We start from the raw sequence: 21055 nt of genomic DNA, 5'->3' as shown, positions 1-21055 counted from the left end.
ATAAGTGGTTGACCAGGAGCTGCACGAGTGTGTGATTAGAGGTGGAGGTTTTCCCTCCTTTACTTAAGACAGACTGTGGGATTACTGAGTGTGCGAACTCACACTCATCTAGACTGTCTCTGTTTTCTGCCAGCAGTACCGGGTCTGACTGCTGAAGACAGCGGCCACCTGGGGCGCAGGGCTTGGCGGCTCCGGTGTTCTTCAGCTCCGTTGGTGGTGGAAGCTGTGTGGGGATCCAGCTCTTCTCTCTCCAGGCGTCTTCTATCGTCGAGCCTGCCCACACGTCACCTGGTGTATGATTGACAGTCCACCATATTGTTATTGTCTGTACGTTGTGCGATTCACAACATTAAATTGTTACTTTTTGGCTTATCCATTGTCCGTTCATTAATGCCCCCTGTTGTGGGTCCGTGTCACGTCACTTTCACAACATCATCTGCAGTGCTGGGGTCTCTGAACAGATCACATGCAAACATCTAGAACAAAGAGCCCAGAGCTTCTCTCTACGCTAACTTTTATTCCTCTAGCCGGCCCCATGTGGGCGGTCCTTAGCCTGTCGTAGGCGGTTATAATCGGATGTCTGCTCACGTTGCGTTCAAGGTTATGTAAAAATCTTATAGTGTTTGTGTATGTCGATGCTAAACAATAAATCAGTGTTCCCTCATGCTGTCCAAACATATGCAAACACTTTGGTTTTATCAATTAGACAGCTATAAAAGGACCAGATGGTTGTGCCATTTTGAAAAGCAGTTAGATAGTTACAAGGACATTTTGGATGTGTGTCGGCCATTTTGTCATATATATCATGGAACACTCTGACATACGTTTGTTCTTCTAACAGACAAAAGTCCGCTTTTCCACCTTAAAACGGCAAAGTTAGGCACCATAAGAGCAGAGGTGGGTGGCACAGCTGTCCATCTTTGATTTTGTAGTAAAGTACTATCCTGGGTCTAGTAATGCTGCAGCAGTTGTCCTGTCTAGGCAGGAGTTTACAGGGGAGCCTGAAACAGATCCAGATTCAGACTTGGATGACTGCATTGCTGTTAACCTGATGAGGCGAGGAACCGCTGCAGCTCCTGGTCTGGTGGCTAGAGAAGTCTGGAGTGTGGCAGAGTGAGGCAGTCAGGGTCTGGTGAGATGGGCAGTGGGCAAGGAAATACTCACACCCTGCACAATTATACTAAAGAACAGCTGGAAATGTTTCAGAGCAGTGACCCCATGCTCAGAGTTTAGAGCCTTTTGGGATCCAGGGGCTACACATATATATCAAACCAAGAAGTCTAAAATGAACTGAAAGCACGTATTGATCAGCAAAATATTTGGGATTGATTGAATGAGTCAAAAAAACACAACAGGCTCAGAATCAGCTTTATTGAATATGAATATGAGTCCAGTATCACTGACCAAACGGTCTGCCCAAAAAATTGGTCCGCCCTGCCTTCACTGTGCCTACGTCACTTCAAAGCGTCACTAGTAATTCACCAATCATGGCCTCGTTTCTGGTTAAAACTGACTTTAGAAGAAGTTTTAGTTTGTCCTCTGATGGTTAATAATCACGTTATTCCCTTTGATCACTTTGGGTGTAGAGACTCAGACTGAGAGAGTCGGTCTCAGACGCATGCACAGTGAAGGCAGGGCAGACCTATTTTTAGAGGGGGGTGTTCGGTTGGCTTCACTGATTTAGTACAGCTCTTCAAGTGTGTAAAATATAAAGTAGGACGTTGTGCAAAAGGCAATATATAGTATATACAATAATATACAACAATGCTGTGTGTGTGTGTGTGTGTGTGCCGCTCTGCCTGTGTGAGTAATCATTGTTACAGAGGTATTAATACCTAATGAGTGTTGTCTACATGTGTTATTTACAGTCACGAGTCCTTCATCAGGGTGATGGACTGTGAACAGAAACTATTCTTGTGTGTGGTTGTTTTCGTACTCAGTGATCTGTAGCGCCACCCTGAGGGCAGACGCTGAAACAGACTGTCTGGGGTCTGCAGTGATGCTTCCCGCTGGTTTTCTCAGTCTGGAGGTGTAGCCGGGGGCAGGCTGGCGGCAGGTGTTCTTCTATGGTCCACACTGTCCTTTGCAGTCTGTTCCTGTCTCGTTTGGTGTTTGACTCAAACCAGATGATGTTGCTTGAGAAGAAACGGGACTGGATGACATTGCTGTCCAACTGTACCAGCAATTGGATTTCCTCAGTTGACACAGGAGGTTTATCCTCTGCTCGGCCTTCCTGGTGACACGGGCTGATATATTTAGACTTTTAAATGTATATTTACTTTATATCAGGGTGCATCAGCCATCTGATGCCCTTCATTAATTTTACAACAATAAAAAAACGCTAAATTGTTTTTATTCACATATTGAAGGGTTTTATGGTTTTGTTTTGTTTTCTGGTCTTGGTCAAAATACATGATAACATTTTTAAAGTATCAAGATCTGCTGTTTCAGGAAAGCCACGCCAAATAAAACTCTTTAAGTCCAAGTGAAAAATCAAGCACTGGAGTGACTGTAGCACAGGGGTGTGATGATGCTCTACTGTGGCATCACATGGTCTGAGTTCAGGTAAACATACGGAGACCAGGACACATTCTTAGATTCCGTCAACCTGCTTGAATTGTGGTCCTCCATGGCCACCTCTGGCTCCTCTTCTGACATGTCCATGTCGTCTTCATATGACCCCATCTTCCTGGTGCTGTCCCCTCTCAGGAGAGACCTTTCCTTAGCTTCTACCTCCTTCCTCACAAGGCTTGAGTGACACATCCTGCAGACCCTCAGCCGCTTTTTTGGATGAATGTGTTTGATCACGGCTCGTTTCTTCGAGCAGGAACCACACACCACAAAGCCGCAATATCGACAGTGATGCCGACGCTGGGTCGTGGTGAACCTGTCTGAGCAGCGCATGCAGGTGGCAGAGTCCTTGTCTGGGATCCAGGTCACAGCAAAGGTGGAGCCGGGTTTGTACCCACCATTCTGCAGCAGTCTGGATCTGCAGTCCATAATGTGGTCCATCCATGCCCGCTTCTCCTCATAGGAGGCAGCTGCCACAAAGAAGGACTTCCGTGGTGTACGGATTAACCACTGGTTCCTCATGGTCACACTGTCCTCCAAGTCCTCCAGCTGGATGTCCTCTGAAATGACAGGAACAGGACATGACAGTAGGCTGCAGCACAATGTCGAGACAATGAGCACAATACATGTCAGCTCAGAACGGTCACAATAGACAGACCAGTTTTAGGAGTTCTTTTATTGAGGTGATTTTCTGTCACGTATTTAAAACAAAAAACACCAGTTTCATTGAGCAAACACAAATATATGAGAAATAACTCAAAACACACCAGTTCTAAAGCATTTTTTTGTGTGTGTGTGTGAAAGAATACAGCAGAAAAAAACCAAGAGAAATCAGGGATTTCTGATGTCCACCAATCCGAATCCAGATCACCTCCAAAATTCAGTGGCTCTTCCACGCCCTAGTATCTATCTGTGGTGCAAATCTGGTGAGAATCTGTGAAGTAGTTTTTAATCAATCCTGCTAACAGACAGACAAATAAATAAAAGCTGATGATTTTATGACATCCATGGTGGACGTAATAACATATATCATATTTCAAGAACAGAGGTCATACATACTGTAATATCCTCGCTGCAGTGAGTCAGCCAAGGACCATGGTTCTCTTCCAGAGCTTTTATTTTTAACACACCAAAGACAACAGAGTTGCTGTTGCAGCCACAACTCACGCTGACGACACCTTCTTTTTTTCTCTTTTTTTCTCTTCCTGCTCACCACACCCTCACTCCCCCTCCCAACTCGAGAACAGTTAACCCTTGCGTGACAACGTGAACATTAGAACTATGATCATTACACTGCCCCCCCCTTTATGAAGCCCCTCGCCCTCGAGGGGTCAACAAATAATCCCCAAACCGTGGAGGTCTCCGTCTCTGTCTTTGTGGCCTGCGTGGGGCTGGCCCACGCTCATTCCCAGGTGGCAGCAGAGACATAGTGGATGTCACTGGAAATGGGACTGGGGAATCTGGTCCTGCTGATCGTTCTGAGCTACAGAGTGGGGCAGAACTTTGTTCAAATGAAGGGAGAGCCCCTCCCCTATAGGGTGCCAATCTATCCCGGTGGAGGGCTACTTTCCTGCCCTTTGGGGGCACCTGAACCCTATAAACCACCTCCCCGACACGCTCTGGCACCCTGCATGGGCCAACTCAGTGACTGTCCAGTTTTGGACAACGCCCCTTCTTACGTTTGGGCGAATAGACCCAAACCAGTTCACTGGCCGTAAAACTTCTGCCCTTGCTCCTCAAATCGTAATTCCTCTTTTGTCTCATGCCAGCCTTCTCCAGCTGGTCCCTGGCAAACGTGTGGGCTATCTCGAGACGATCTTGCAGCTTTCTTGCATACTCCGGCCCTGGTGGGTCCCGTGTTGTGTCTGGTGGCCACCCAAAAACCAGCTCAGCTGGTGTCCGGATTTCCCTAGCCAGCATCAGCATGGCAGGGGTACAGTTTGTAGAGCTCTGGACAGCAGAGCGGTAGGCCATCAAAACCAGGGGAATGTGTCTGTCCCAGTCGCGCTGGTGGGTGGCAGTAAGGATTGCTAGCTGCTGCTGCATTGTGCGGTTAAAATGCTCCACTAACCCGTCACTCTGTGGATGTAATGGTGTGGTGCGTGTTTTCTGCACATTCAACCGGTCACACAAAGCTGTGAAAACCTTGGACTCGAAGTTCCGGCCCTGGTCACTGTGGATTATGTCAGGTGTTCCAAACCGGCTGAACATGCCCTCCAACAGGGCGTCTGCCACTGTTTCTGCTTCTTGATCCGGCAGAGCATAAGCTTCTGGCCATTTTGTAAAGTAGTCCATCGCACAGAGCACATACTTATTTCCTCTGTCAGACACTGGAAAGGGGCCCATGATGTCCACCGCTACCCTCTCCATGGGCTCCCCAATTGCTTGCTGCTGTAGAGGGGCCCGGGACTGATCAAGGGGTCCTTTATAGGCTGCACAATCATCGCAGCGCCGACAGAAATCCTCGACATCACGGCGATGCTGACCCCAGTAGAACCCCTGGCGCAGCCGACGGAGGGTCTTAGTACTCCCGAAGTGTCCTGAGCCTGTGCCCCCATGGCACGCCTTCAGCACTATCTGTCTAAGGGTTCTGGGGACCACTACCTGCCATCTCTCTTCCCCTGTGGCAGGCTCCTTCCATGCTCGCTGGAGTACCCCATCTAGCATGCGTAACATGCTAAACTTACTCCACAGGCCCTTAACAGTCCCCGACAGGCCCATCACCCCCTCCCAGGATGGTCTGACCCCGCTTTGGACCCACTGCCGCACACATTTCAACTCTTTGTCATTTTCCTGCTGAGAGGCCCAATCCGCAGCCCCAACAACCTCTAGAGAGCAGCATGTTTGTTCAGCAGCCAACCCCACCCCCCTGAGTTCCATTTCCCTGGCATCCCTGCGGTCGCAGTAGCTGCAACCGTCCACTGCACATGGACGCCGGGACAGGGCATCAGCATTGGCGTGCTGGGCCCCTGGTCGATGCACGACACTGAAGTGAAAAGACTGCAACTCCTCCAGCCACCTTGCAACCTGGCCTTCCGGCTCCCTGAAAGATACCAGCCACTGAAGGGCTGCATGATCAGTCCTGATTGTGAAGGGCACGCCACATAAATAATACTTGAAGTGCCGGGCAGCCAAAACAACAGCAAGAAGCTCACGTCTGGTCACACAATAGCGTCTCTCACTCTTATTGAAAACGCGGCTGAAATATGCCACCACCCGCTCCCCTTCAGGACCCACCTGAGCCAATACTGCTCCCATTCCCACATCACTGGCATCCGTATCCAGCAAGAATGGCAAAGTGGGATCCGGTGTGATGAGAACAGGGGCATTTGTGAGAGCTTGCTTAAGGGTAGAAAATGCCTCTTGGCAGTTTGGTGTCCACATGAAAGGCTGGTTGTTCTGGAGGAGACAGAAAAGAGGGGCTCCAATGCAGGAAAAACCCTTCACGAACCTCCGATAGTAAGAGGCCAGCCCGAGAAAACTCTTGAGCTGCTTCTGGTTATCTGGGACTGGCCAGTCCCAGATAGCCTGAATTTTCACCTGGAGCGTGCTGATGCCTTCGCTGCTCACTTTGTGGCCAAGGAACTCCACCTCCCGCTGCATAAAGTGACACTTCTCCGGGTGCAACTTCAACCCGGCAGCAGCAATCCTTCCCAGCACCAGCCTCAGGGAGTCCAGCGCAGCCTCGAAGGACCTCCCATGGACGAGGACATCGTCCAGGTACACTAAGCACTCCTGTCGAGGAACCTTGGCCAGAACATTGTCCATAAGCCTCTCGAATGTCCCAGGCGCGTTACACAGTCCAAAGCTGAGAACCTTGAACTGCCAATGTCCCCTGGTGGTGCTGAATGCTGTCTTTGGCCTGGATTCCTGGGTGATGGGCACCTGCCAATACCCACTGCGCAGGTCCAGTGAAGAGAACCATGAGGAGCCGGACACCAAATCCAGGGTCTCATCAACTCGGGGAAGGGGGTAACAGTCTTTTTTTGTCACCTTGTTTAGGGGCCTATAATCCACGCAAAACCTCCACCTTGAGCTATTCTTTTTAGGGACCATGACCACAGCCGAAGACCATGGGCTGTCTGAGGGCTCGATTATGCCCGCCTCCAGCATGGCTTGAACCTCACGATCAGCAGCCTCCTGTCGAATCATAGGCAAGCGACGGGGTCGCACTTTGATGGGCCGTGCATCCCCAGTGTCAATGTTGTGCTCCGCCAGGTGTGTGAGGCCCACTTCATTGTCACTGAGTGCAAAAATGTCCTTAAATTCCCACAGAACCTGCCACAGTTCTACCTGCTGCCGTTCATCCAGACCAACGCAGCTTCCTTGCCAGATACCCCGGATGGCCTCCCCGCGATCCACTGGGGCATCCAGCGGAGCTAAAACATCTGCAGACAGCACAGCTGGGGTGAGTGGTGTGGGCGGGCTGGGCTGGATCTCATCCAGATGAGGAGTGGCTAGCTCTGAATGTGCAGCAGTGCATGAGGTGGGTGCCGCCGGGAGAACCTGATTGTAGTGCGGGATTAGTGGGGTAGTCTGCCCTCCCGGCAAGATGAGCATACCTGCCCCGAGGTCCACAACACACCCTGTGCTTCTGAGAAAGTCCAGGCCCAAGACACATGGGTCTTTCACCTCAGCCACCCATGCCGAAAAAGTCACTGCCAAACTCCCTACTGTGAAAACAAACGTTCCTCTGCCCTTCATTTCAGCCGTCTGACCAGTCACTGTCCGCAGCCTTACTGACGTCGGCTCTAGAACGGTCCCTTCTGGGACGACATCAGGTCTCACCAATGTGGCAGTAGATCCCGTATCCATGAGGGCTGGGCAGGAAACATTTCCAATCAGCACAGGAACATGGCAGCGGTCACCCACCTCTGTCCAGCCCACAGTCTCTACCGCATCAGCATGCGGATCCCGGTGAATGGTTGACGGGGTCCGTGTCATCCGGGCTACACGGACCCTTTCCCGTTTCCCTGCTGACCTTTAGCTTCTGGACAGCGACGGAGCATGTGTCCTGGCTTGCCACACCCCCAACAGACAGCAGGCAGGTTGTGTTGCACTCCGCTCACACTAGGTCCCACTGACAGATTTTTCACAGCACGTACCAGCTCCTCTACCCACACCGGTCTCTGTTCTGGCAGCTCTTTCACAGTGGTAGCCATCACTGGTGTAGGTGTTGACGGCTTTATGGCACAGGTGGCGACCTCCCTCTCTAGGGCCAGTTCAAGCGCCTCAGCTAGTGTCACGGGGTGGGCGAGCTGTACGTGTAAGCGCAGCTCCACAGGTGTCAGGGCATGGATGAACTGGTCACAGACTAGCTCATTCAGGATTGTGCTTGGCATTCCTTCATATGCGCGTCTGCCCAAGCTCTCAATCTCATGTGCCAGGGATCGCAGGGGCTCATCCGGCCGCCTGACACGGTGTTTAAACTCACACCGCAGGGAGTCTTTCAAATTAAAAAGTCCAAAGCGTCTCTGCAGAGCTCCGACCAACATAGAGTAGTCCCCTCTCTCCTCTGGGGTCAGGAGCAGGAGGCAGTCTGCAGCTTCCTCTGTCAATGAAAGTGCCAGCTGCACGGCTTTAATCTTCTCAGACCAGCCCGCAGTGGCTGCTAACAGTTCGAACTGTGCCCGGTAAGCTTCCCAGCTCCCTCTGCCGGAGAACAGCGGTGTCGTGGAGCGGGTGACAAAGAGCTGCTGGGCACCACCATCTTTGTTAGTCTCAGGTCCCGCGCTGCATTCAAGAGTGGGCTGCATGGCGTCCCGACGGCGGGTAACAGTGCTGTCCAGCCGCTGTGAACTCCAGCACTCCGAGGCAATCACGGTGTTTTCTGGAATGTCTATTGCGCATTCATCGGCCTCCTTCTTTACCTGCAGCCGGGCACTCGAGCTAGAGGACATCTTCTCCCCCCGCTTAAAGCAGTGGCTCATGCAGTGGGCAAATTCCGAGCTTCTGACACCAATGTAATATCCTCGCTGCAGTGAGTCAGCCAAGGACCATGGTTCTCTTCCAGAGCTTTTATTTTTAACACACCAAAGACAACAGAGTTGCTGTTGCAGCCACAACTCACGCTGACGACACCTTCTTTTTTTCTCTTTTTTTCTCTTCCTGCTCACCACACCCTCACTCCCCCTCCCAACTCGAGAACAGTTAACCCTTGCGTGACAACGTGAACATTAGAACTATGATCATTACAATACCTTCACACACACACACACACACACACACACACACACACACACACACACACACACACACACACACACACACACACATCTACAACCCCAATTCCAATGAAGTTGGGACTTTGTGTGAAATGTAAATAAAAACAGAAAACAATGATTTGCAAATCTTCTTCAACCTATATTCAACTGAATACACCACAAAGACAAGATATTTAATTGTTACCGGCACAAAGTTCAAAAGCCAGCATCTGTGATGGTATGGGGGAGTGTTAGTGCCCATGACGCGGGCAAATTACACATCTGTGATGGTATGGGGGAGCGTTAGTGCCCATGACATGGGCAAATTACACATCTGTGATGGCACCATCAATGCTGAAAGGTACATCCAGGTTTTGGAGTAACACATGCTGCCATCCAAGCAACGTCTTTTTCAGGGACGTCCCTGCTTACGAGGTCTGTTAGAAAAGTAACGGACCTTTTTAGTTTTTTCAAAAACCATATGGATTTGAATCACGTGTGTGCATCAGCCAAGCTTGAACCTTTGTGAGTTTTTTCACGCGTCGGTTGCGTCATTCGCCTGTGAGCAGGCTTTGTGTGAGCAGTGGTCGCCTCTCGTCGTTTTTTTATTGCGAATAAATGAACGATTTGGAGCTTTGCTGCATCAATTTTTTTCCAGAAACTGTGAGAGACCTCCAGGTGGACACCGTTCGGAAAATGAATGTGGCTTTCAGGGACGATTTTATGGCGATTACACAGAGTAAGGAGTGATCCTTAACGCGCAGAACTCCTCCGCACGTCTGTCTCAATGTGCCGAAAAAGTGCTGATGTTCACGTCTTTTCACAATTCCTGTGCTAGTCAGACGACATACTGGATCAAGACAGCGTCCAGTTTAGAAATGAATGGCACATTCCACTGTTACAGGAGTTTTTGTCATGGAAAGAGGAGTGGAGTTCCGCATGTCCGCGTGTCGCTGGCGCAAAGCAACGCCGTGATGAAGCCTCACAGGACATGTTGGGGCATGTCCAGCTCATGCTCAATTTCTCGGATAATCACACTGTTGTGAAAGTGTAGGAACACGGACCCACAACAGGGGGCGTAAAAGAACGGGCAATGGATAAGCCAAACAGTAACAATTTAATGTTGTAAATTGTGCACAACGGAATACAGACAACAATCAGTTTGGGATTATAGTCAATTACCGTAATCCCACAGTCTGTGTTCTGTAAGGAGGGAGAACCTCCACCTCCAATAACACACTCGGACAGCTCCTGTGAAAACCACTTATCTGGTTGGGGTGGGAGGCGAAGCCGTCGCAGTCCACACCAAACGCCAATACAGCAGATGAGGAACACGTCACAGGGAAACGGCTGCAAATGAGATCAGACTATTATTCAGTTTAAATTCAGCAGAGAAATTACCTCCAAGGTAGCTGATTTCTCGGCGGGGAGGTGGAGTTGCAATCCGGCCTTTATGGTGGTGGTGATGTGGATGAGTGACAGCTGGTGCTGATGACGTGTGACAGCTGTCACTCCTGGTTGCTATGACGCCCTCTCGTGCTTGAAGCCCGCACTTTTTGTCAGGGCTGTCAGGCAGTCACTTTTTTGTCAGGGCTGTCAGGGGGCTAACTACCTGACTGTAGCCCTGGATGAACCTCCGGTAGAAATTTGCAAAACCGAGGAACTGTTGCAGTTTCCTACGGTTTGTTGGTTGGGGCCAATCTCTCACCGCCGCAACCTTGGCCGGATCAGGGGCGATGGAGTTGGAGGAGATTATGAACCCCAGGAAGGACAAAGAAGTGCGGTGAAACTTGCACTTCTCGCCCTTCACAAACAGCCGGTTCTCCAACAACCGCTGTAGGACCTGACGTACATGCTTGACATGGGTCTCAGGATCCGGAGAAAAGATGAGTATATCGTCTAGATATACGAAGACAAACCGATGCAAGAAGTCCCGCAAGACGTCATTAACCAATGCTTGGAACGTCGCGGGCGCATTGGTGAGGCTGAACGGCATGACCAGGTACTCAAAGTGACCTAACGGGGTGTTAAATGCCGTCTTCCACTCGTCTCCCTCCCAGATCCGAACCAGGTGATAAGCATTCCTAAGATCCAATTTTGTGAAAATTTGGGCTCCATGCAAGGGCATAAACACTGAATCCAACAGAGGCAACGGGTATCGGTTGTGAACCGTGATCTCGTTCAGCCCTCTGTAATCAATGCATGGACGGAGTCCGCCGTCCTTTTTGCCCACAAAGAAGAAACTAGCACCCATCGGGGAGGTGGAGTTCCGGATCAACCCGGCAGCTAACGAGTCCCGGATGTAGGTCTCCATTGATTCGCATTCCGGACGTGAGAGGTTGTACAGCCTGCTGGACGGGTACTCAGTGCCCGGCATCAAATCAATGGCACAATCGTACGGACGGTGTGGGGGCAGCGTGAGTGCCAGATCCTTGCTGAAGACGTCAGCAAGGTCATGGTACTCGGCTGGCACCGCCGCTAGATTGGGGGGGACTAAAACTTCCTCCTTAGCTGTCACACTGGGTGGAACCGAGGATCCTAAACACTCCCGGTGGCAGGTTTCGCTCCACTGAACCACAACCCCAGACGGCCAATCAATCCGGGGATTGTGTTTTAACACCCATGGAAAACCCAAAATCAGTCGGGAGGTAGAAGGTGTTACATAAAACACAATCTCCTCCCTGTGATTCCCAGATACAACCAAAGTCACGGGCTGTGTCTGGTGTGTGATTAGTGGAAGAAGGGTGCCATCTAGTGCCCGCACCGACAATGGTGACGGTAAGGCCACTAGAGGGAGCCCAACCTCGTTTGCCCATCTGCTGTCCAGCAGATTCCCCTCCGACCCCGTGTCCACCAGTGCTGGGGCGTGAAGGGTTAGATCCCCACTCAGGATCATGACTGGGATACGTGCAGATTTTCGGGGTCTCCCCGTGTGGGTATTGTGACCCACCCTTAGACCAGTCTCTAAGGACGAATGCTGCTGTTTTGACCGTTTGGGGCATTCTCTCTGTGTGTGCTCGGTTGAGCTGCAGAGAAAACACTCTCCACGGATCAGCCTCCTTTGTCTCTGATCTGATCGCTTTTTGGCCCTGCTCATTTCCATAGCAACGTCAGCAGGGGGAGCTGTCGTCACATGGAGAGCCCTGGCTGTGGAGCGTGGGGAAGTCGGCTCCCTTTCGGACCCGGGAGGAAGAGGGACGGCTTGTGCCTGACCACGCCCTTCGTCTCACTCCCGTCGGTGTTCTGTTAATTGGTTGTCTAACCGTATAACCAGGTCGATAAGCCCGTCTAAATCCCGCGGCTCGTCCTTCGCCACCAGGTGTTCCTTAAGGACCAGAGACAGTCCGTTTACAAAGGCGGCACGGCGCGCAACAGCATTCCAGCCGGCTCACGCTGCCGTGATGCGGAAGTCAACTGCATACTTCGCTGCACTCTGACACCCCTGTCTTATCGACAGCAGCATGCTTGAAGCGGTCTCGCCTCTATGAGGGTGGTCGAACACCTGTCGGAACTCCCTCACAAACTCAGTGTAAATCGTTAGGAGCCGTGAATTCTGCTCCCAGAGCGCCGTAGCCCAGGCGCGTGCCTCTCCTCGAAGCAAATTTATAACGTAAGCCACCCGGCTAGCGTCTGACGCGTACATGACGGGACGCTGTGAAAAGACGAGCGAGCACTGCATCAAGAAGTCTGCGCACGTCTCCACACAGCCTCCGTACGGCTCTGGAGGGCTTATGTATGCTTCAGGGGAAGGTGGGGGGGTTCGTTGAACGACCAGTGGAATGTCTGTCTCTGGCATTCGGTCAGCAGGAGGAGGTGCTGCAGCAGCGCCCTGAGCATGCGCTTCCACCTGGGCGGTGAGAGCCTCCATCCTTCGATTGAGAACAATGCTCTGCTCAGTAACTAAGTCCAACTGAGCAGTAAAAGCGGTTAAGATGTGCTGCAGCTCACCTAACACGCCTCCTGCTGGCGCCTGTGCACCTCGCTCTTCCATTGGCTGTTCAAGCGATGGTTGACGCCCCTCGGGATCCATGACGCTGGCCGAGAAATCCTGTTGTGAAAGTGTAGGAATACGGACCCACAACAGGGGGCGTAAAAGAATGGGCAATGGATAAGCCAAACAGTAACAATTTAATGTTGTAAATTGTGCACAACGGAATACAGACAACAATCAGTTTGGGATTATAGTCAATTACACGTTGGGTGACGTGTGGGCAGGCTTGAGGATAGGAGACGCCCGTCCAGAACCGAGCCGGATCCCACACGGCCCTCACCGCCAACGGATCTGAAGAATACCGGAGCCGCCAAGTCCTGGGTCCCCAGGTGGTCACCGTCTCCAGCTGTCAGACCTGGTATTGCTGGCAGAGAACAGAAACAGCACAGGTGAGTGTGAGTACGCACACTCAGTAATCCCACAGTCTGTGTTCTGTAAGGAGGGAGAACCTCCACCTCCAATAACACACTCGGACAGCTCCTGTGAAAACCACTTATCTGGTTGGGGTGGGAGGCGAAGCCGTCACAGTCCACACCAAACGCCAATACAGCAGATAAGGAACACATCACAGGGAAACGGCTGCAAATGAGATCAGACTATTATTCAGTTTAAATTCAGCAGAGAAATTACCTCCAAGGTAGCTGATTTCTCGGCGGGGAGGTGGAGTTGCAGTCCGGCCTTTATGGTGGTGGTGATGTGGATGAGTGACAGCTGGTGCTGATGACGTGTGACAGCTGTCACTCCCGGTTGCTATGACGCCCTCTCGTGCTTGAAGCCCGCACTTAAAGCAGGGTGCCATCTGGTGGTGGTGGGCCAGCAGTACCTCCTCTTCAGCGGCCCACACAACACACACGACTGAAAAGCAACCGACAGCCATCTGAAATCCACCTGAAAGCCGTCCTGTGAGACCAACACGGAGGTGGTTTTGTGCTGCGTAATGAACGGCTCCGTGGCGCGTCCCTCTGCTTTTCTTTCCATGAAAAAACTACTGTAACAGTGGAATGTGCCGAAAAAGTGCTGATGTCCACGCCTTCTGCCTTTTTGTGAAAGTCAGACGACGTCCCAGATCAACAAAGCCTTCACGTTGGAAATGATCTGATTGTTTCAGTGGGGTTTGAGCCTGTCGATCGGCACTCGGAGCGCGGCGCGCTCTCAGCAGTTGTGGGCGGTCTTTAAACTGTCTGGATCACTCCTTAATCTGTGTAATCCCCATAAAATCATCCCTGAAAGCCATATTAATTTTCCGAACGGTGTCCACCTGGAGGTCTCTCACAGTTTCTGGAAAAAAATTGATGCAGCAAAGCTCCAAATCATTCAGACATTTATTCGCAATAAAAAAATGACGAGAGGGGTGGACCAGTGCTCACACAAAGCCTGCTCACAGGCAAATAACGCAACCGACAGGCGTGAAAAAACTCACGCATGCGCACGAAGGTTCAAGCTTGGCTGATGCAATCACACGTGATTCAAATCCATATGGTTTTTGAACAAAATAAAAAGGTGGGATACTTTTCTAACAGATCTCGTGTATATATATATATATATATATATATATATAAATATATATATATATATATATATATATATATATATATATATATATATATAAATAATAATATATAAAAATGAGGTAGGCTTCATAGATAATTGGCAAAGCTTCTGGGGAAAACCTAGTCTTGTTAGGAGAGACGGCATCCATCCCACTTTGGATGGAGCAGCTCTCATTTCTAGAAATCTGGCCAATTTTATTAAACCCTCCAAACCGTGACTATCCAGGGTTGGGACCAGGAAGCAGAGTTGTAGTCTTACACACCTCTCTGCAGCTTCTCTCCCCCTGCCATCCCCTCATTACCCCATCCCCGTAGAGACGGTGTCTGCTCCCAGACCACCAATAACCAGCAAAAATCTATTTAAGCATAAAAATTCAAAAAGAAAAAATAATATAGCACCTTCAACTGCACCACAGACTAAAACAGTTAAATGTGGTCTATTAAACATTAGGTCTCTCTCTTCTAAGTCCCTGTTAGTAAATGATATAATAATTGATCAACATATTGATTTATTCTGCCTTACAGAAACCTGGTTACAGCAGGATGAATATGTTAGTTTAAATGAGTCAACACCCCCGAGCCACACTAACTGTCAGAATGCTCGTAGCACGGGCCGAGGCGGAGGATTAGCAGCAATCTTCTATTCCAGCTTATTAATTAATCAAAAACCCAGACAGAGCTTTAATTCATTTGAAAGCTTTGCTCTTAGTCTTGTCCATCCAAATTGGAAGTCCCAAAAACCAGTTTTATTTGTTATTATCTATCGTCCACCTGGTCGTTACTGTGAGTTTCTCTGTGAATTTTCAGACCTTTTGTCTGACTTAGTGCTTAGCTCAGATAAGATAATTATAGTGGGCGATTTTAACATCCACACAGATCATGAGAATGACAGCCTCAACACTACATTTAATCTATTATTAGACTCTATTGGCTTTGCTCAAAATGTAAATGAGTCCACCCACCACTTTAATCATATCTTAGATCTTGTTCTGACTTATGGTATGGAAATAGAGGACTTAACAGTATTCCCTGAAAACTCCCTTCTGTCTGATCATTTCTTAATAACATTTACATTTACTCTGATGGACTACCCAGCAGTGGGGAATAAGTTTCATTACACTAGAAGTCTTTCAGAAAGCGCTGTAACTAGGTTTAAGGATATGATTCCTTCTTTATGTTCTCTAATGCCATATACCAACACAGTCCAGAGTAGCTACCTAAACTCTGTAAGTGAGATAGAGTATCTTGTCAATAGTTTTACCTCCTCATTGAAGACAACTTTGGATGCTGTAGCTCCTCTGAAAAAGAGAGCTTTAAATCAGAAGTGCCTGACTCCGTGGTATAACTCACAAACTCGTAGCTTAAAGCAGATAACCCGTAAGTTGGAGAGGAAATGGCGTCTCACTAATTTAGAAGATCTTCACTTAGCCTGGAAAAAGAGTCTGTTGCTCTATAAAAAAAGCCCTCCCTAAAGCTAGGACATCTTTCTACTCATCACTAATTGAAGAAAATAAGAACAACCCCAGGTTTCTTTTCAGCACTGTAGCCAGGCTGACAAAGAGTCAGAGCTCTATTGAGCTGAGTATTCCATTAACTTTAACTAGTAATGACTTCATGACTTTCTTTGCTAACAAAATTTTAACTATTAGAGAAAAAATTACTCATAACCATCCCAAAGACGTATCGTTATCTTTGGCTGCTTTCAGTGATGCCGGTATTTGGTTAGACTCTTTCTCTCCGATTGTTCTGTCTGAGTTATTTTCATTAGTTACTTCATCCAAACCATCAACATGTTTATTAGACCCCATTCCTACCAGGCTGCTCAAGGAAGCCCTACCATTATTTAATGCTTCGATCTTAAATATGATCAATCTATCTTTGTTAGTTGGCTATGTACCACAGGCTTTTAAGGTGGCAGTATTTAAACCATTACTTAAAAAGCCATCACTTGACCCAGCTATCTTAGCTAATTATAGGCCAATCTCCAACCTTCCTTTTCTCTCAAAAATTCTTGAAAGGGTAGTTGTAAAACAGCTAACTGATCATCTGCAGAGGAATAGTCTATTTGAAGAGTTTCAGTCAGGTTTTAGAATTCATCACAGTACAGAAACAGCATTAGTGAAGGTTACAAATGATCTTCTTATGGCCTCGGACAGTGGACTCATCTCTGTGCTTGTTCTGTTAGACCTCAGTGCTGCTTTTGATACTGTTGACCATAAAATTTTATTACAGAGATTAGAGCATGCCATAGGTATTAAAGGCACTGCGCTGCGGTGGTTTGAATCATATTTGTCTAATAGATTACAATTTGTTCATGTAAATGGGGAATCTTCTTCACAGACTAAAGTTAATTATGGAGTTCCACAAGGTTCTGTGCTAGGACCAATTTTATTCACTTTATACATGCTTCCCTTAGGCAGTATTATTAGACGGTATTGCTTAAATTTTCATTGTTACGCAGATGATACCAAGCTTTATCTATCCATGAAGCCAGAGGACACACACCAATTAGCTAAACTGCAGGATTGTCTTACAGACATAAAGACATGGATGACCTCTAATTTCCTGCTTTTAAACTCAGATAAAACTGAAGTTATTTTACTTGGCCTCACAAATCTTAGAAACATGGTGTCTAACCAGATCCTTACTCTGGATGGCATTACCCTGACCTCTAGTAATACTGTGAGAAATCTTGGAGTCATTTTTGATCAGGATATGTCATTCAAAGCGCATATTAAACAAATATGTAGGACTGCTTTTTTGCATTTACGCAATATCTCTAAAATTAGAAAGGTCTTGTCTCAGAGTGATGCTGAAAAACTAATTCATGCATTTATTTCCTCTAGGCTGGACTATTGTAATTCATTATTATCAGGTTGTCCTAAAAGTTCCCTAAAAAGCCTTCAGTTAATTCAAAATGCTGCAGCTAGAGTACTAACGGGGACTAGAAGGAGAGAGCATATTTCACCCATATTGGCCTCTCTTCATTGGCTTCCTGTTAATTCTAGAATAGAATTTAAAATTCTTCTTCTTACTTATAAGGTTTTGAATAATCAGGTCCCATCTTATCTTAGGGACCTCGTAGTACCATATCACCCCAATAGAGCGCTTCGCTCTCAGACTGCAGGCTTACTTGTAGTTCCTAGGGTTTGTAAGAGTAGAATGGGAGGCAGAGCCTTCAGCTTTCAGGCTCCTCTCCTGTGGAACCAGCTCCAGATCAGGGAGACAGACACCCTCTCTACTTTTAAGATTAGGCTTAAAACTTTCCTTTTTGCTAAAGCTTATAGTTAGGGCTGGATCAGGTGACCCTGAACCATCCCTTAGTTATGCTGCTATAGACGTAGACTGCTGGGGGGTTCCCATGATGCACTGTTTCTTTCTCTTTTTGCTCTGTATGCACCACTCTGCATTTAATCATTAGTGATCGATCTCTGCTCCCCTCCACAGCATGTCTTTTTCCTGGTTCTCTCCCTCTGCCCCAACCAGTCCCAGCAGAAGACTGCCCCTCCCTGAGCCTGGTTCTGCTGGAGGTTTCTTCCTGTTAAAAGGGAGTTTTTCCTTCCCACTGTAGCCAAGTGCTTGCTCACAGAGGGTCGTTTTGACCGTTGGGGTTTTACATAATTATTGTATGGCCTTGCCTTACAATATAAAGCGCCTTGGGGCAACTGTTTGTTGTGATTTGGCGCTATATAAAAAAAAAAATTGATTGATTGATTGATTGATATATATGTATATATATGAGTGACTTGCCGCTGGTTGTCTGCCTCCTTTTCCGTGCAGGGCGGAGGAGGCGGGTGGTGTCCTGTGAGTACTTTGGGACGGGGGAGGGGTCCAGTCCCACAGCACCACCTGCTGGTCATTGAGGAGAAATATGTGTTTTCACACCACAGACTCCAAAAGTCTTAAATAACACCAGGAAGTCATTACATTTCTCGCTCGTTGCTTTTTTTTTTTTTTTTTTTTTTTTTTTTAAAAGCTGATCGATAGAGGGGTCTGAATATAGTCGCAAAATTTAGCAACAAAGTCTCTAAGTTGGCAACACTGGCGAGGAGAGGAGGAGTCACTGAATTCAGCAACTGCCACTCAAAACAACCACACCCACAATTCTACAGAACTTTATGGCTCAACTATGAAGCAGAGACTGAGTTTTAAGCCTTAAAACATCTTAAAGTGAAAGTTAGGAAAAAAAAAAATCCCCACTGTGCAATTGTGGTTGAGGAGGAAACTATTGCTAGAGACCAAAAGGATTTGTTGTACCAGGCTGTAAACATGTTTATTTCTGCTCTAAAGTTGGACATTTTCACTTGGGAAAGTGGTCTGTTTTGGAGCCTCAAGCGACCAATCAAGGAACTACAAGAAAATGTTTTCCTTTTCAGGGCCAAAATTCAGGCTTGCCGCTTGGTTTGGTTTCTTATCTTTTTGACCTTTATATTTGAATTAAAGTGGTCATATTTAGTGTTGTTGTTGTCTCTTCCTTTCAACTTAAACTTTTTCACTCTCATCTTGCCATGAAGGCCTGGATCAAAGTGTCTGGAATCACACGAGCGCTCACCTAGAGGGATGACCTGCTGATTGGTGTGCCAGCGGCCATTCAGAATGATGGTGCCGTACACCAGCACATCGTTGAAGAGGAAGAACACTTTCTGTTGCGGCTCACGGCGGCTTTGCTTCATCAACAGGCCTTCTCCTATCAGAACGCGTCCCGGCTTGGACAAGGACTTTCCTGAGGGTCCAAATGAATGCTCCACTGCATGGATCCGCTGGAGATTCTCGCGAGCAAACATTACCTGATCGACCATGGTGCTCTGATTAACACAGCAGGACTGAGATGACAACAGAGCCAACACCTGAGGCTGCCCGCTGGCGTGATGCTGACCTCATCAACCCTGTAGGCGTGTCCTGTCTCACTCTCCACGTATCACACAGCTTGTTTGCTTGATGATGTCACAGAGCTTTCAGCAGTCAGTTCACTTCAAACACAAACAGGTTTTGTAGGAAATAAAAGGCTGAGAAAGAAGATGAGTATCTGGAGTGACAAAATAAACACAAAATGAAATGTTCCTGCACAAATGGACTGAAACTGTTCAGCTGGAGTGTGTGTGTGTGTGTGTGTGTGTGTGTGTGTGTGTGTGTGTGTGTGTGTGTGTGTGTGTGTGTGTGTGTGTGTGTGTGTGTGTGTGTGTGTGTGTGTGTGTGTGAGAGAGAGAGAGAGAGAGAGAGAGAGAGAGAGAGAGAGATTAGGATCTTAAATACAATATACAACCCCAATTGTATGGGGTTGAATTGGGGTTGTATATTCATACACATACAATAACAATAAAGACCCTTCTTTTTCCAAACTGTCTTCTTCTAATCAGCAAAACATTGGTACACACACACACACACACACACACACACACACATAATTACATTTTTTCTCCAGATAGCAGAATAATTTTTTCCCTCCAATTAAGTACATTAAAGTTTGACAGGTCGATACTTGATACCAGAGTTGAGAGGCAACTGGGTGAGCATGAGAATGTTCTCTGAGGGTGCAGTTTTCATCTGCACAAACAGTACAAACAGACTCTTTCTTCAGTCTGATAATACCGGTCAGACAGGTTCCTCTGCTGTCGAGAATCAGGAGCTGGAGTTTTCTGGCTCATCCAAAGGTACAGTATGTGGGTGATTCTTAGACTACAGGCACTTATTATGTCCTTTGATCATATTGTATGAAAAACAGAAAAAAGGGGAAATTTCACACTTTTATAGTGATCTTTACAATGAAAGTGTTAAGAAATTTGTTCTAGTAGTCTATGATGACTTTTTCACCTTTTTTCAGCATCATTATATGCAAATATTGCAGTTTTGTGCTTGTCCCACACCCAGACTTTTGATCTTCAATGATAAAAATGAATGGTAAACTTTTTTCTAATGTTTTAAAATATCTCAAATTAAAATATCAGTAAAATAATCAAAACATAATTGGGGTATTCAATGTCATACAACTGTTGTGATTTTTTTTAAACAAAATGTAGTTGTCCCACACTATTGCCGTAATTTCCACCACAACATGTAATGTCCCTTTAAACAGTTTGTATGAAAGATTGTTTGGGTAGTTTTTATGGAGATAAACAGTGACATCAGAGCACATGTATATAGCGCCAAATCACAACAAACAGTTGCCCCAAGGTGCTTTATATTGTAAGGCAATGGTGTGGTGGAAATTACATTTACAAGGCCAATAGTGCCCGTAGTTAAAGAATCACCCATGTATGTCCAATACAAAGAGAAAACCTCCTGGAAAGTTAGCAGCTGCAGCATTCAGTCCACATCCAACTCCAACAAAACTTATGAAGTCATTTACATCCTTCTTAATGTGTACTGGATTATTTCATGGTGCACTGAAAAAAGAGTATGTTTGAACCAACTTAAAAAAGTGTAACAATTTGTAAAAAACCTTAATGAATTAAGTTGTTTGAACTTAAATTTGAAAGTTACATCAACTCTAACTTACAAACAACTTAATTCATTCAGGTTTTTTACAAATTGTAACACTTTTTTAAATTGGTTCAAACATTCTCGTTTTTCAGTGTGGGATGGATAATCTCGGCAAATGAGAAGTGCTCACTAACACAGATTTATGAACAATATTTGAGAGAAATAGGTCTTTTGTGTATATAGAAAATGTTTTAGACCTTTGAGTTCAGCTCACAAAAAACAGGAGCAAAAACAAATGTGTTGCGTTTATATTTTTGTTC

The 21055-nt window shown here is 47.2% G+C and overlaps 1 protein-coding gene across 1 annotated transcript; it reads right to left on the bottom strand.

Moving 5' to 3' along the window:
- Window positions 1-1357: 1357 nt before the first annotated feature.
- plekhf1 (pleckstrin homology domain containing, family F (with FYVE domain) member 1) lies at window positions 1358-19154 on the bottom strand. The gene is made up of 2 exons (XM_034183959.1): window positions 18868-19154; window positions 1358-3131 (listed from the first exon to the last, which is right to left on the bottom strand). Exons 1-2 carry the CDS (start codon window positions 19112-19114, stop codon window positions 2536-2538), a joined length of 843 nt encoding a protein of 280 aa, XP_034039850.1. The 5' UTR covers window positions 19115-19154; the 3' UTR covers window positions 1358-2535.
- Between the last annotated feature and the right edge of the window lie 1901 nt (window positions 19155-21055).

Source organism: Thalassophryne amazonica, chromosome 2, assembly GCF_902500255.1.
Source record: "Thalassophryne amazonica chromosome 2, fThaAma1.1, whole genome shotgun sequence".
Taxonomy (NCBI): Eukaryota; Metazoa; Chordata; class Actinopteri; order Batrachoidiformes; family Batrachoididae; genus Thalassophryne; species Thalassophryne amazonica.
The sequence above is the reverse complement of the archived record's forward strand: the minus strand, read 5'-3'. Positions and strand labels throughout refer to the sequence as shown.

Bases quoted from the DNA above. Each gene is read 5' to 3' on its own strand.
- plekhf1 (XM_034183959.1), bottom strand. From the start codon at position 19,114: ATGGTCGATCAGGTAATGTTTGCTCGCGAGAATCTCCAGCGGATCCAT. The intron at 3,132-18,867 runs GTGAGCGCTCGT...CTGTCATTTCAG, and splicing joins TCAGCAGGTCATCCCTCTAG to AGGACATCCAGCTGGAGGAC.